Genomic DNA, 16,711 nt, shown 5'->3' on the forward strand with positions numbered 1-16,711 from the left:
TTTTCTATAGTGTTTATAACTAGAGCAGATTCCAACCCACCCACCACCCACAATTTTACAGTGTTACATCACAATGGGACAGACTCATGTTCTGCTAGGGATATTTGAACCAAGGGACAGGAGCAATACAGATGGGGAAGACATCTAATGCAAAACATCCAAGATTTATGATATATTTGATTTGAGTAGAATCAAAATATACCAAATCAATTAGGGAACTGGCAAAATGACACGTTCACACGAGGCATTTGGCAGGATGGACTTGCAAGAATGTTAACACAGAAAAATGATGCATTGAAACTGTGAAATTGAAATGAATGTTAAAAACGGCTGGGTTCTGGAAAGTGCAACTCCTAGTCAGCACTTGAATTGACTGGCAGTTTGTAAAGCTACTTAGGGATGGATCCTAGAACAGACAGCAAGGCCAGATACGAGTGCAGGAAGAGACTGGGCAGATCTGGTTCATTTAGTTAGCAGAGGTGGAAATATAGCTGTCTGCAAAGCTTTTCCTGGAGGAATCCGGCACCCAGTTGGCAAAGGGCAACTCAGGATAACTGGGCTGAAGTTTGCAGGGGGTTGAAGCACCCAAGCAGTATTCCCTCTAACAGGGATTCACTACAACAGGGGTTCTCAACATTGGGTCCCCAGATGTTAGTGGACTTCAGCTCCCATAATCCCCAGCGGCAGGGGCCTATGGTTGGGGATTATGGGATTTGAAGTCTAATAACATCTGGGGAACCAACATTGAGAATCCCTGCACTACAACTCCCAGCATCTCCAGCTGCAGTGGCCTTTAGCTGGGGCTTGTGGGAGTTGTAGTCAACAACTTAGGATTGGCCATCAACAGTAATGGATCCAGCAGTCAAGAAATACGCCGCAGACTAGGACTTGGTAGGGTTGCAATGAAGGTCTTGGAAAAGATATACTGACAAAGATTAGAATTGTTCGGACAATGGTTTCCCCCGCTGACACACTATGGATGTGAAAGCTGGACTTTGAAGAGGCAAGATAGAAAAAGTATTGATGCTTTTGAACGTTGGTGCATCTATGTGGACACTGACAGCACTTAATCAATCAATCAATCACTCAGTCAACAGTATCTGGGAATTCCTGTTAGAGGGGACCCAAGGGAGTGAAATCAGCTCCTTGATAGCTAGGAACTTGTGAAATCAAGAATCTCTAGAGCAGGGGGATAGGCAGCGTGTGGCTCCCCAGATGTTGCTGAACTACAACTCCCATCATCCCCAGTGGGAGAGCTGCACATTGCATCTCCCTGCTCTAGGGACTTGTCCACATAATTCTTTCTCTGGGCTTTGCACTGTAGTGGTTGGCTGTTGGGACAGAGACCTGCACGGCCATGTGATCTCTTGGAGGAGGTCTGCAGTGTTCTCAGATGTTCTGGGACAGAGGCCCATGCCACTAAAGCGTGCTTTGGGAACAATCCGCAAGCGTTCTCTTTGGGTATCTGGGCTGGACTGCTCAAAAGTGCTGACTCTGAGCAGCTGGGGTTCTATCTTATCCTCTCCCCCCAATAGATTGGAAGAAACAAAAGGATGGAATAGATTCTACCTTCCTCTGCCATTCAGAGGGCAAAGGTGAGAAGGTGATTTTGAAGGAAAAGTGTTTTGAGAAGGTGGGTAAGAGACTAACTCCATTGGCATTGGTTTTCCTCCTAGGTCTGTTGTTTTTGTAATTCAGGCTGGCTGAACTAACAAAGGTGATTGCATTACAATTCAGGGTTTGATTTAATCATGGATTGGTAATCCTTTCACTAACTCAATCAGTGAGAGGTGAAATCTCATTAATGCCAGGGAGGGGATAGCTCTAGCTGGGGGGGGGGGGGGAAGGTGTTTTCGCATATGCAAACCAGACTTAGTTTTTAACCAAACTATTCTTGCAAGTAGTTTCCTTCTGGGCCTTCTAAGGTAATTGATGCCGCAAGGATCTGTCTATTCAACCTTTCCCTAGGGCATAGCTAGGGAACCAGGGCCCGTGTTCGCCCCTCTGCACAGAGGCCCCTTGGAATGAGGAAGATAATGAAGAAGATAGGGAGGTGTGGAGCTGGGGGGCCCTCAGGACCTGGGGCCCCCGGATTCTTTGAACCCATCCGCGTAATTATAGCGACACCCCTGTATTCAACCCATTGTTAGCAGGTGAAGGAGAGGAGCACAGACATCGACCTCCTCCCAAATTCCATTTCAAGATGCCCATTTCTCTTTGGTGTCTGGTAGTACCAACCTGGACCCCAAGTCCTGGTTCTGCCTGGGAGACCCTCAAGGGTCGTGTGCTCTGAAAAGGGGACTCTTCTAGCTACAGATGGAGCCCCTTTTCACGGCCAGTGAGAAAGGGCCACCCGGTTAGCACTTACCTCCTTGCATACGAGCAGTCCACCTTCCTTGGGAGGGCAGATTGCCCCCCCCCCCCGAGAAGCACCAGCTCCCGCCCCCCGAGCGCCATGCAAGTGTTCAGTGCATTATGGCCCTCCCCTTCCTCAAGTCTGACAGCTGACACACAATCAAGGGAAACCGGGTTCAGAGAGTGCTGGCTCTCCTAACCCCGTTTTCAAGGGAGGCTTCATATTCCAGTTTGCCGCTGTGGTGTCGCCAGGATCCTGGTGCCAGCGCTGCGGTTCACATGCGTGTAGAAAACCAGGCTGGGCTCTCCTAGCTTGGTTTTGCACACGGGTGTGAATAGCCTCCATCATGTGTCTCAAACGAAAAGCATTGCAACACAAGTCAAGTCCATTGACTGTAATTAACTTGCCACTATACAAAACATGGCAGTACCAGGCAGTGCTAGTATTTGTGTTTGCCAGACAGAGAGGTCGTGTATGTGCTTAGTGAGGAGAGGAGAAGAGAGCTGGTCTTGTGGTAGCAAGCATGACTTGTCCCCTTAGCTAAGCAGGGTCTGCCCTAGTTGCATATGAAAGGGAGACTAGAAGTGTGAGCACTGGGAGATCTTCCCCTCAGGGGATGGAGCCGCTCTGGGAAGAGCAGAAGGTTCCAAGTTCCATCCCTGGCAGCACCTCCAAGTTAAGGCTGAGAGAGACTCCTGCCTGCAACCTTGGAGAAGCCGCTGCCAGTCTGTGAAGACAATACTGAGCTAGATAGACCAAGGGTCTGATTCAGTATATGGCAGCTTCCTATGTTCCTATGCTGGATCTTGGAGCAAGTTTTTTGCTGCTGGGGTTAATTTTTTTGTGAAAGGGCACATTCTTTTAGGTACTTAATATCCCTCTTCTCAAACCAAAGGCTCTCTTTTCCTCTCCCTCCATTACATTTTCACTCACACTGCTCAAGGCAGGCCTTGACATATTTTCTTTGGAACTACGAGCCAAAAATTTGAGAGCAAGACAGTGGATACTGACACAATTACTGGACATAGGGATGGACATTTGCAGAGGGGAGGAGTAAATGGGCTTCTCTTTAACCTCCTTACTAGTAAGATACTTAGAACAGAAACAGGACTGCCTGGGACAAATGGAAAATTTATTAAATAACTCTACCTCTGAATGTCCTAGCTTAGGTGCCGTGATTAAATTTCTAGGTGTCATGGCTCCCTGGCATCTGATCAGGCCCAATGCCCATCTAGTCCAGCATCCTGTTTCACACAGTGGCCCACCAGTTGCCACTGGAAGCCTACCGGCAGGAGTTGAGGACATGCCCTCTCTCCTGCCATTACTCCCCTGCAACTAGTACTCAGAGGCATCCTGCCTTTGAGGCTGGAGGTGGCGTTTAGCCCTCCGACTAGTAGCCGTTGATAGACCTCTCCTCCATCTGGGTTTTCCAAGCCTTGCCATAACGTCTTGGGTTGCCTCTGCAAATAAAGGCCTTATGAAATCATTCTACCGTGGAATATCCTAGTCTATGGGTACAATGCTGTGGCTCCCATAAGAACATTGAACAACAGCCCTGCTGGATCAGGCCCAAGGCCCATCTAGTCTACCATCCTGTTTTGTACAGTGGCCCACTAGATGCCACTGGCATCTAGCTGAAAGGGGCATGCCCTCCCTCCTGCTGTTACTCCCCTACAACTGGTACTCAGAGGCATCCTGCCTTTGAGGCTGGAGGTGGCCTAGAGCCCTCCGACTAGTAGCTGATGATAGACTTCTCCTCCATGAAGTGATCCAAACCCCTCTTAAAGCCATCCGGTTGTTGGCTGTCACCACATCTTGTGGCAGAGAATTCCACAAGCTGATTATGCATTGTGTCCTGGCAATCAATTTCCTGGCAATCAGTTTCATGGGATGACCCCAGGTTCTAGTGTTATGTGAGAGGGAGAAGAATTTCTCTCTATCCACTTTGTCCACACCATGTATGATTTTATAGACCTCTATCATGTCTCCTCGCAGTCATATTTTTTCTAATTGATTGGTCAGGCCCAATGTTCATGGCTCTTCTCTGCCTGCCTCGCTGTATTTGATCTGCAAAAGCCTGTCCTCTAACAGGGTTGTGTTAGTGAAGTGACCGCAAGAGTTTCCACTTAAACTAAACAATAAACAAAACCATAACTGAGCTGGACAGAAGCTCAGCAAGGGATTATGTTCTAGTTTGACACCACGACAACATCCAGAGAGTTGGCTGTCTTCAACTATTGGAAAAACAAATGCTATAACACCTTTAAAAAGCTAACACAGTTGTTGCAGCATATGCTTTCATGAACTATATGCATCTGACGAAGTGGACTATAGCTTATGCTGCAGTAACTTTGTTGGCCTCTAAGTTATCACAACACTCCTGTTGGAAAGGAGTTTCAGCACTTCTGAGACATTTGGTTTGTGTAAGCAACTGAGGATGGTGTATTAACCTTGAAACCGGTTTTGTTTTAATTCTTAACATCTGGTGGATGGTATTTTATCTTTTGCGTAATAAAGAGGTCTTGGTGGAAGAATTGCTTATAGTTAATATGTGCGTAGCATCTCCAACTTTATCTGTCTATATATGGGATACCTGAACTGAGGTTTTACAAAAGAAGGGGTGTACTTGCTAAAAAGAGGGGAACCCCTAGGCTAGGAAGATCTATATCTCGATGAGAGAGAATGAGCCCACACATAACTAAATGTTACAGTTATGAGCTAGGCTACTCCAGTCATTGGCTGATATCCAGATTAAGTTACTCCTCCCACTGAAATTAATAGAATAAGTAAACTTGTCCCCTTAATTTCTGTAAGGCTGCTTATATATAACTAAATATGGATGTGAGCCAGTGACTGAAGCAGTAACATGTCGTCTTAACTATAATGCTTAAATTTGTGTGTATGTATGTTTGCACATAAAAACACAAACATAAGTGTTACCCTTAGGGAGACAGGCTGTTACAGTCACTGGCTCACAGCCACACTAAGTTACTCATGAGTAGTCTTCTAGAGATTAAGGGGATGAGTTTACTTGTCCAGTGGGAGTAAAGGTAAAAAGGTATAGTGTGCCATCAAGTCCGATAATCGGCTGCTGCTCGATATAGGTGTTTCCAGCAGGGATTCGAACCAGCAGCCTTTCTGCTTGTTAGTCAAGCATTTCCCCACTGCGCCACTTAAGGTGGTTCCCAGTGGGGAGTACTCAGTGGTAACTCTCAGATGAGGAACAAATAGCTCTGTGTGGGGAAGCAGGAGGGCTCGGAGGACCTCCTGGGAGCCCTTCAAGTGCCCCTAAGGCAAGGGGCTATCAAACGTGGGTCGCCACCCCAAATGTTGTTGGACTTCAACTCCCACAATCCCCAAGCCACAGAGGCCAAAGATCTTCGGCCATTGTGGCTGGGGTATTATGGGGGTTGAAGTCCAACAACATCTGGGGCCCCAACATCTTTGAGTGTTAGGAACCCCTGTCCAAGCCTCATTCTTGTGTATCGGAACGTGCCAGAAAGCAGACCGCTAGCCTCTTTCCCACTTTGACAACAGCTGGCTGTGTGGGCAACCACAAGCCGCTTGGTTTTCTTTCCTCCCTGCTCTGCCTGCCTGTGAGATCAGTCATAACTGCTGTTGTGGCTTCCCCGGGACTTTCCTCTTGCACAGTTATCAGCGCAAAGGCACCCTGGAGATGTGATGTAATCAACTCTTAAGAGTTTTTGCTTGAGGGCCTGGGCCTTATTGTTATTGTAGTAGCCTTATTGTTATTGTAGTAGCCTTGTACTCTCCCAAAGACAACCACAGGGCTCTGTGGCTGCCAGGAGTCGAAATCAACTTGATGGCACAGTTTACCTTTCTACAGCCTTTACTCTGACTGGCAGCAGCAATCCAAGGGTCTTTACACACCCTTTGCAAGGCATATACTCTTCCATTGAGCCTCTCCCTGTAGGGGAGGGAAGCTGATCTTGCAGTTGTGAGCATGAATTGTCCGCTTTGCTAGGTCCCGGTTTGCATTTGGATCTGTGACTATATGTGAGCACTGTCTGGTGTAAGATATTCTTCTTAGAGCATGGGGCTGTTCCTCAGTGGCAGAGCTCAGCACGCAGAAGGCCCCTCAGTTCAGTCTTTGGTGCCTGAAACCTGGGAGAGCCGCTTCCCGTCCGTGTAGACGATGCTGAGCTAGATGGACCAAGAGTCTGTCTGACTCAGTATAAAACAGTTTCCTATATTACCCAAAATCTTATCAAATCTCCATTTGTCGCTTGGATGCCTTCCCTGATTCTGACTGAATCTATGCCCCTCACCCAGTCCAGGGGTCCTTTCAGCCTGCCTTATACACATTCCTCAGTGATGAAACGAGCATTTTGGCATGTGGGGTGGTCTTGAACCAGCAGCCGAGCTCACTTAAAGCCAGAAAGATATTTTAGTTAATAATGGAGGGGATGGGTGGGCAGGCTGACAGTTCAAAGAAAAAGTAAAAATTATTTCTTCTCTGTTTTGATGACAACCTTCTGCACAGTTGGTTCTAAGACCTAAAGGTTCCTTGCTAAGCCGAGAGACAGGGACTTGTATCTCTAAGGCAGGGCTGCACACAACTGTTTCAATCAAGTTCCTGGACCTGGGGTGTAAGACAGACACGCATGCAAAACGCAAACCGTGCAACAAAGAAATGCAAAGGCTGGTTGCCCAAGTGAAACAGCATAATGATACGTGAGGGGCTACTGCTTTGAAGATACTGAGGGGAGCCTGTCTGGACATGCAAGTGTGTATCTGCCTTGGTGCTAAAGGAAATGGCCAAATTAGCATCCCATTTTTGATTAAAATTGATCTGGGCGGGGGGAGGAATCAGAATATTGCTTTATGTATAGTGTGCATCTGCCTTCTGGAAATGAAACCCACATCTCTCTCTGAGTGGCGATGAATATGTATTAAGGTTTTATCAAACAACAAGAATGCACTTTTACTAGAAAATGGTGATTAAATAGAAGCTTCCTGACTGGTGGTTTCGATCGTGGTTTCAGTCATTAAATTGAAACTTCCTGAGAAGTGATTCAAATCCTGATTTTAAATTGATTGGATTTAGATCAAATCTGCCTTCCTTTATAAAGTGGGTGGTGGGTAAACAGAACCCTCCTCCTTTAGAGTTCTCTAAACAAATTAATGTCTAGTCTTAAAACTGGTTAACAGCCCACTTCAGATAAAAGATTGGCACCTGGTAGGTAATTGATTTAGCAGGTAACTGGTTTGTTGTTGTTGTGCTGCCTTCAAGTCAGTGTCGACTTCTGACGACCACAGAGCCTTGTGGTTGTCTTTGGTAGAATACAGGAGGGGTTGACCATTGCCATCTCCCATACAATATGAGATGATGCCTTTCAGCATCTTCCTATATCACTGTTCCCTGATATAGGTGTTTCCCATAGTCTGGGAAACATACCTGCAGGGATTCGAACTGGTGACCTCTGACTCCCTAGGCAAGTTACTTCCTTGCTGCACCATTAGGTTTATTTATTTATTCTATTTAATACATTTCTATACCACCCAAAACACAAGTTCTCTGGGAGTTTAGCAGGAGTTAATTTGACCCCTTGACAAACAATTCCTCAAGCAGTTCCTGTCCCAAACAAGAGGAAAGCTGATAACATACTGATACTACACTAGTCTTCTTCAGACTTGCTGTATGTGTGCTTGGCATAATGTGTGAATAACTGCACATGCAAACAGATCTGTGCATGCGTATGCTGTGCACGGATTGTATATGTGTTGAGCATAACATGTGAAAAAGGCTATTTCTTTAGAGTGTAAGCTTGTGGGTATGGTTTTGTCAGTGTGTATGCAACACACCTTTTTAAAGCTCTTAACTACAACTGCAGCTACAATATGAACCACAGCAACTACAGCCGTGGTCCTCCCCAGGAGTAAGCCCTATTGAATACAGTGGGACTTGAGTTGTCAGTAAGTGTGCATTAGATGGTTCTGCAAATCTCTGCCCATTAGTTGCAGTAAAAAGTTTGCTTTATTTCATTAGACTCATGCCCAGCGGCCATTTGGGGGGTCAGTGTGGTAGAAAATGTGCCGCGCTGAACCCTACCGCGCATACGCATTGGCCAGCTGAGTGGTGGGGGCGGGGCCTGGTTGTCCATGTGGGATGCCAAACAGTGGGAGTTTTTGCCAGGAGTTAAAGATATACTCTGCCTTCCTCTCCACCCTCCTTGCCTCAGCCACCCGAGATAATACTCAGTAAGTCTACAACAGCATATGGAGGCTACTCAGCATTATACACTTACCGGGTAATCCTAACAACTTGCAGCTGGAAAAGAGAGTGAGCTCTAGAAAAGAGATCTAGATTCTAGAGCAGGGATCCTCAACGTTGGGCCTCCAGATGTTCTTGGACTTCAACTCCCATAATCCCCAGCCAAAGGGCACTGGGCCTGGGGATTATGGGAGTTGAAGTCCAAGAACATCTGGGGGCCCAACGTTGAGGATCCCTGCAGAGTACAGTAGCAATTGTTGGGAAGGAGCATCTCCTAAGCTGCCAGTAGATGGGGGGGGGGCTGGCTGGCTTCTGGAAAAGAGGTTCAGACTACAGTGACTGACAGTATCGGCCAAATCTCAGGCCTTTATCTCTGTTAGAATGCTTCTGGTGAACATGAACATGTAACATTGCAAGGCCATATTGGATCATTAGCTGCCATATTGGATTTTTGGGGTGCCCACTTGCACTTTCTAAACCCACACATATCGGACAACGTTTCTGCAATTGTTGGGAAGTGGCATCTCCTAAGCTGCCAATAGGCATTGGGGGTCGGGGAGTTCTTCTGGAAAAGAGGTTCAGACTACACTGACTTCTTGCCCATTCCTTGTCTTCAGTGTGTTGCCAAGACAGCAAGTCTTCCTGTAATTCAGCATTCAGAAGACGCTCCTCCTGTGACCTCAGAACTGCAGGATGAGATGAAACAGTTCTATGAACATGGTGGACTCTCTTGTAAGAAGTGTTCTCCAGGTACTGTATTCCTAGATCCAAAGGACCATTAGTTTGTTCTGCATATTAATTAGCTAAGCCTCTATTCCCATATTCATCAGAGCAAGTGCAATCAGAGCAATCAGATAAGACAGTTAAAGCAAGCCGTTCGAAGCCGAACACATGTCTTCTAAGATGGCGATTCTTACTGAGGCACCCTCTCTCATACTGTGGTTTGTAGCTGGTTATCAGCACATGGGTTATGTAGGGCAGGGATTCTCAGCATTGGGTCCCCAGATGTTATTCAGCTCCCATAATCCCCAGCTCCAGGGGCCTATGGTTGGGGATTATGGGAGCTGAAGTCCAATAACATCTGGGGACCCAACGTTGAGAATCCCTGATGTAGGGGGGTTGCCTATAGTTAGAGTGGACACCATCTTGCAACAAGATGGCGGATCAGCAACAAATATCCCCGTTGGGACCCGCTAGGCCCCCCACCCCTATACTGTGGATTTGGTTTGTATCTGACTGTAAACACAACAGTGATTAGAAGGTGGTGTGCATAGCTGTGGCAATCTCCTGAGCCGCCTTATCTTTGGAAAGTAGGCTAAAGACATAGACAAACTAGAAAGTAAAACTAGAGATGGCATAATCATGTGGAGTAAAACGGATGTGTCTATCACCATCAAAGGCAACCCATCTCACTCTTCCTCTTTAGGCCTCTTTAGGCCTTGGGGAATACCTAAAGATCAGTGTGGGGCAGAATGCTGCCTCAAGGATGCCTGGGGGTCCTAGACATCTCAAGTATTATACTCCTCCAGCAGTGGCTTCCATGACTGCCATTTTGCTTCCAGGTTAGATTCAACGTGCTGGTTTTGATCTTTAGAGCCCTACAGGGCTTGTGGCCAAAGTATAACTGTATTCACCTATCCGAATCTCCTACTCCAGGAGGCCCCCACTAGCAGCATTTTGTTTTTCTTTTGCTGTATTCAGGAGACCCTTGAATATCATGGGAGTAACGTTACAGTTCTGTGAAGGTTAAATCCGCAATATTCAAAAATGAAACCTAACCCGGGAAATGGGGTTAGGTTCTGTGCAGGTTGCTCCTGTGGGGTTTAAAGTTTCAATACCCAATTTCTTGCTGCTTCTCTGCTGGCATGGGGTTGGATATTTTAAAAACGTTGAAGCCCCAGAAGCAGCTTCTGTGTTTCTTGGCTCCAGGAGACTTGAAGTTTAAATATCCAACCCCATGTGCCAGTTGAGAAACTGTGCAATTGTTGAAGGGTGTGAGGAGAAACATTAAAACCATCACACAGCAGAGTATGCTCTGGTGGTAAAGACATTCAGCCCAAGAGATTATCTGGAGACAGTAGGTTGAGTTCAAATAACAGATAAGATTTATTAAGAAAATCACTTAATGAGAGAGCCATTGAACAACATGCCCAAGCAGGTACTAGCCTTCAACAACAAATGGAACAGTTCTAAGTGATTCTAATTGACCAAGAGAGACCTAGCATCTCATCATGCCTCTAGTGGCCAGAAGAGGTTACTGTGGTGCTTAAGATAAATGCTTTATAATCCTAACAGCAACAATGGGTGTTTAAACTTTAAACCTCCCCGAGCTGCCGTTGTGCCAGCTGAGAAGTTCACAGACTTCTCCTGGGGATTTTAAGTTTAATTATCCAACCTCGCACCAGTTGAGAAGCCGTGAGAGATTGGGTATTCCAACTTTAGACCTCCTGGAGCAGCAATATGCAGGCTAAGTACATCGATTTAGTTAGGGGGTAGTTAAAGGGGATTCCCAAGTGGAAAACTCCATGATTGACGACCCCTGCGATAACTAAATTGGTCTACGAGGAAGTGGCCTGCAAGTGAATGAAACTGCGGGAGGTGAACCCACGGAAGTGGAGGGTCACCTGTATTTCCATATCCAATTGCTTTCTTGCAGGCCATCACGTCTCTGTACATTGTACACGCAGTGGGAAGGTGGGGATTTGCCATCCTTGTCCAGAAAATACATTCAGCGAACATATGAACGACCGGGAGTCATGTTTTGGCTGCGCATCCTGCAGACCTTTAGGTAAGGAGTGTGGAGAAGTGGGGCGGGGGCTGGTTCTTGGGTCCTGCCTGCAAAGGCCAGCCTTGCCTCCTACTCACCACTGAAAACTCACACATGGTTGGACCCAGAGAAGGGATTTATTTGTATTCATGACCTGCAGCACATGTAGAAACGAGTTAAAATGTGTCAGGAAAGATGTAAGAATTCTGACGTTTATAATAGAGCCGAGTATACTGGACACTAAGCTTTCTGGCCCAAAACGGCTGAATTCTGTGTCCCGGGAATGTAGGAAATTGCCTTAGACCGATTCTGACCATTAGGCCATCTCGCTCAGTGGCTGGCAGCAGCTCTCCAAGGTTTCAGGCAGGAGTCTTTCTCAGCCCTAACTGGAGATGCTGCCAGGGATTGAACCAGGGACTGAGCAGAGAGGCACCTTTTAAAAAGTGGCGATTCTCTTTATTGAGCAGGGGGAGAGCAACTGGCCCGCTCCATCCCCAGCACAGCATCCCTCCAGTGGCTGCTGCTTTTATCTTGTGTCTATCTTATGTTGCTTTTTTAGATTGTGAGCGCTTTGGGGACAGGGAGCCACTTTTATTTATATCTATGTAAACCGCTTTGGGAACTTCTGTTGAAAGCCAGAATATAAATATTTTGTCATGTTCTGCAAGCAAGCAGATGCTCTTCTACTGAGGTACAGCCCCTCCTGGGACCTTCTGAGCCACCCCTGAGCTATAGATGCACCCCTTAATGGGAATATCTTACAGGGGACTATCCCCTGCCATGCTAACCCCTGTAAGAGGGATTCCCAGATGTTGTTGACTACATCTCCCATCATCCCCAGCTTTAATGGCCTTTTGCTGAGGATTATAGGGGTTGAAGTCAACCACCGCTGGGAATCCCTGCTACAGGGAACTCTACTCACATGTCATCCAGCCAAATGCAAACCCAGATGGACCCTGCTTAGCAAAGGAGACAATTCATGCCCACTACTGCAGCCACCTAATGGCGCAGCGGGGAAGCAACCTGCCTAGAGAGCAGGAGGCTGTTGGTTCGAATCCCCGCTGGTGTGTTTCCCAGACTATTGGAAACTCCTATATCAGGCAGCAGCGATATAGGAAGGTGCTGAAAGGCATCTCATACATGAGGCGGCAATGGTAAACCACACTCCTGTATTGTACCAAGAAAACCACATGGCTCTGTGGTTGCCCGGAGTCAACACTGACTCAACGGCACAATTTTTCCCTTTACTGCAAGACCAGCCCTCTTCTCCAAGGCTTCATTGTGCAAATGGCCTCCTTTTACTTAATGTATTCTCTTGTGTTTGCAGCTTGGTGTAAATCTGGTTTTGCTAGTTGAGGGTGGGTGGGGGCAAAAGGTTATACAGAGTACCAAAGATCAGTGCCTGGACAGGGACTCTTACACGGAGGGAAGATAAGGAGGACTATAGCCCAGTGATGGAGCATCTGCTGTGCATGCAGAAGGTTCCGGGTTCAATCCTGGGATTCTCTGGATAGAATTAGGATAGGGCTTTCCCTAAACCTCTGGAGAGCATCTGCCAGTCAGAATAGACAGTGCGGAGTTGGCTGGACCAATGGTCTGACTCCCTCCAAGGGAACTAACATACATTCCTATACGTTATGTCCTGTTCAGCCAAGGGTTCTGAAATTCACCAGCCTCTACACACACATCTTCAAGACTATTTTGACAACCATCAGAGCTAGAAACCTTTTTCGTGTGTTGTCTTTTTTTAAAAAAAAAATTAAAGCTGAGATTCACAAGGAGCTAAATTGTGCATAGTATCAGCTCCCTTGTTCATCCGTTGCTTCTATGGTAATCTCAGCACCAGCCTATCCCTACATCCAAGCCCTTAGTTCTTTCCTGTAATTAATTAGGCATTATTGTATCCAAATATCGAGGAACTGCTACACAGCAGGAATGAGTGGAAACTGATTTTGTTTGTTGCCTTTCCAGATCAAGTGGAACTAAAGTCCTGCACGAAAACCAGCAATACTCAATGTGCCTGCAAAAATGGAACTTTCTGCCACCTTGACAGTCCATGTGAAACATGTTACAAATGCACTGACAGGTCAGCACTACATTAGATATGTTTGTTTACCAGGCCTGCTCAACTAAGACCCCCCCCAGCTGTTTTTGGACTACAACTCCCATAATCCCTAGCCACAGTGACCAATAGCCAGGGATTATGGGAGTTGTAGGCCAACATCTGCAGGAGGGCTGACGTTGAGCAGCCCTAGTTAGACCATCTATTTAGAAGGTCCCTCTTTACATATATGAGGACATTTCCAAAGTGTGGATGACTGCTCCTGCAGTACTGTAGGATTACCAGCATTTCACACACCAGAGATGTAAATCTATGATTCACAGTGACACAATAGCCAAGCAGATTCTTAAGATTGTGCACCTCCTCCATCACCCTTAGAGCAGAAACTCTACACTGGAGCCAGTGTAGTGTAGTGGTTAGAGTGCTGGACTAGAACCGGGGAGACCCGAGTTCAAATCCCCATTCAGCCATGATACTAGCTGGGTGACTCTGGGCCAGTCACTTCTCTCTCAGCCTAACCTACTTCACAGGGTGGTTGTGAAAGAGAAATTCAAGTATGTAGTACACCACTCTGGGCTCCTTGGAGGAAGAGTGGGATATAAATGTAAAAGTAAAAATAATAATAACAGCCTATATTCTGCGACGATATCTATAACAACTGACAATAAAATTCAGCCATCCCAAGTCCTTGGGAAGGACTCGATGTCTGGATAAAACAAACCAGTCAATAACACCTGTCTGACTGTGCAAACAAGAAAAAATAATAGCAATTAAAAAAAAATAAAACTGAACTACATAGGCAGAAAAGGCCTTGTGGTACAGCCCTCCTAGAATTGCAGAATAGAAACAGGAGGCAACATGCTTGACTTTCCCCTACCGTGCGAGGGTGTGGAAAAAACACTCTGTGGATGGAAAGCTAGCATTTCAAGGGGACCCCTTCTTCCTTGATATTAGAATGGGGGACTTCTGACGCTGGATAACATTTCAAACAAAGAATTTTCTCCCTCTGTGTTCTGAAATACTACATTCCCAGCAGGACTAATGGGAAGGAAAATTAAAGAGGGCTTTCTCAACCTTGTGGCTTCCGGGAACTGCTGAAATTGGGGAGCCCCATGGCCAGATGGGATGCTCAGGCGCCAGAGAGTGAACTCTCATGACACAGGGGAGCACAATGTTACCCCCAGATTTCAGAGAAATTGTTCCAGAGCAAAACTGTGTGCAGTGTGGCACAGTTGTTGCTGCCCCAATAGACCCTCAAATCTGGTTGTAAGGTAAAGTGTGCCGTCGAGTCGGTGTCAGCTCCTAGCACCCACAGAGCCCTGTGGTTGTCTTGGAAGAATACAGAAGGGGTTGACCATTGCCTCCTCCCGCGCAGTATGAGACAATGCCTTTCAGCATCTTCCTATGTCACTGCTGCCCGATAGAGGTGTTTCCCATAGTCTGGGAAACATACCAGCAGGGATTCGAACTGGCAGCCCCTGGCTTGCTAGTCAAGTCATTTCCCCACTGCACCATTTAGGTGGCTGAATCTGGTTGTACCACATGCTTATTCTGAATGTCTATTTCATCAGAGGCGCTGCTTTTCATGGAGGGAGCAGGTGGACAGCCGGTCTTGTGGCAGCACACATTAACTGTCCCCTTTGCTAAGCAGGGTTCATCTTGGTTTGCTTTTGGATGGGTGACTACATAGGAGCGTTGCCTGGTGTAAGATATTCTCCTCAGGGGATGGGGCTGTAGTTCAGTGGGAGAGCCGAGTTCAAATCCCCATTCAGCCATGAGACTTGTTGGGTGACTCTGGGCCAGTCACTTCTCTCTCAGCCTAACCTACTTCACAGGGTTGTTGTGAGGAGAAACCTAAGTATGTAGAACACTGCTCTAGGCTCCTTGGAGGAAGAGCGAGATATAAATGTAGAAAAATAAATTAAATTTAAAAAATCTCCAGGTAGGGCTGGGAGAGTAACCTCTGGAAGCTGCTGCCAGTCTGTGTAGACAATACTGAGCTAAATGGACCAAGGGTCTGACTCGGTATAAGGCAGCTTCCTATGTTCTTGTGAGGTACATGGAATCTTAGCATTCTGTAGCTATGTCAGGTAGATCCTTGCAATAATCCTCTCTATTGACAGTCATGGGGATTACAGCTGCGCAGTTGATCCATCAGGAAACTTCTGTAGCTCCACACGATGCTCCCATTAGGGATGTGCACGAAACGCGATTCGAGTGCTGAATCGCAGCACATCCCCCACACCTTTAACAGGGAGGAGAGCAGGTCCATACCTGCTCCTCTGCCTGCCACTCACCACCACAGGAAGTTCAGCAGCCCTCCCCGCAGCTATCATTGTGTGCCGGTGGGTCATCTCCCAGCTGCCCTTGCATGACACCGGCACGCACATAGCCTCCGCGCATGCGCCACCGAACTTCCTGTGGTGATGGGTGGCAGTGGAGCAGGTATGGACCTTGCTCGCCTGCCTGTTAAAGGGGCAGGGAATGTGCTGCATTTCGGTGCTTGGATCGCATTCTGTGCACATCCCTCGCTCTGATGCCACCTGCACATGGCTAACGTGTCTGTTGAAAATGGTGGTTGGGAGCAACACCTCTTCCTTTTTGATTGCTGCAGAGGGAGGAGGTGTTTGGACTTTTAGCTCTTGGTAGCAGACAAGTAGTTCCATTTACCCCCTTTATTTTTCACCCCTTAGATGCCCGAAGGGAGAGCAGGTGGTGCAGCCGTGCACCTCTAGAAGTGACCTGAAGTGTGCCAAGCCCCCAACAAACCCCTCTACAACCGCATCGACTCCCGTACCAGGTAGGAGCAGGAGGTTTTTTTGGTGGGTTTTTGTGGGGTTTTTTGTCTGGGTGTCCCCAGTTGGCCCAAGAGGCAACTCCCCTAGCTATTGTGCTCTGCTGAAGACGGGATTTCAGATACGAACCGACTCTCCTGGTTCTTGTCCTGATGGATAGGGCGCCCCACCTGGGCCATGGGGAGAGGTGCTGAATCCAGATCGCTGTTCTGTGTGTCTGACTTCTGTTCTTAATCTTTCTCAAGGTTTCAAGAGAAGTAACACAGTTCGGATGGTTGCTATCGGGGTGCCGCTGGTTGTGGTTCTGCTCGTTTTCTTTCTGTCTTGGAAGTGCAGAAGAACGTGCCGAGGTAGCTACCGACTTCTCATTGGGAGCCAGTCTAACGCGGCAGCGAGGGCCGGGGCTGGCCACGTTGGCTCTCTTGCTGTCCTTGAACTACAACTCCCATCATCCCTCACCACCATTGAGTGTGGCTGGGGATGATGGGAGTTGTAG

At 47.2% G+C, this 16,711-nt stretch overlaps 1 protein-coding gene across 3 annotated transcripts in view; it reads left to right on the forward strand.

Annotated features, from left to right (window-relative positions):
* LOC128333513 (tumor necrosis factor receptor superfamily member 10B-like) overlaps positions 1–16,711 on the forward strand; it is a 38,827-nt gene that overhangs the window by 14,345 nt on the left and 7,771 nt on the right. For all 3 annotated transcript variants that reach the window (XM_053268994.1, XM_053268995.1, XM_053268996.1), the window contains exons 2-6: positions 9,209–9,341; positions 11,248–11,379; positions 13,330–13,444; positions 16,114–16,220; positions 16,461–16,565. In XM_053268994.1, coding sequence (XP_053124969.1) covers positions 9,209–9,341; positions 11,248–11,379; positions 13,330–13,444; positions 16,114–16,220; positions 16,461–16,565 — 592 coding nt within the window. The remainder of the gene's footprint in view (positions 1–9,208; positions 9,342–11,247; positions 11,380–13,329; positions 13,445–16,113; positions 16,221–16,460; positions 16,566–16,711) is intronic.

This window comes from Hemicordylus capensis, chromosome 8 (assembly GCF_027244095.1).
Source record: "Hemicordylus capensis ecotype Gifberg chromosome 8, rHemCap1.1.pri, whole genome shotgun sequence".
Classification (NCBI taxonomy): Eukaryota; Metazoa; Chordata; class Lepidosauria; order Squamata; family Cordylidae; genus Hemicordylus; species Hemicordylus capensis.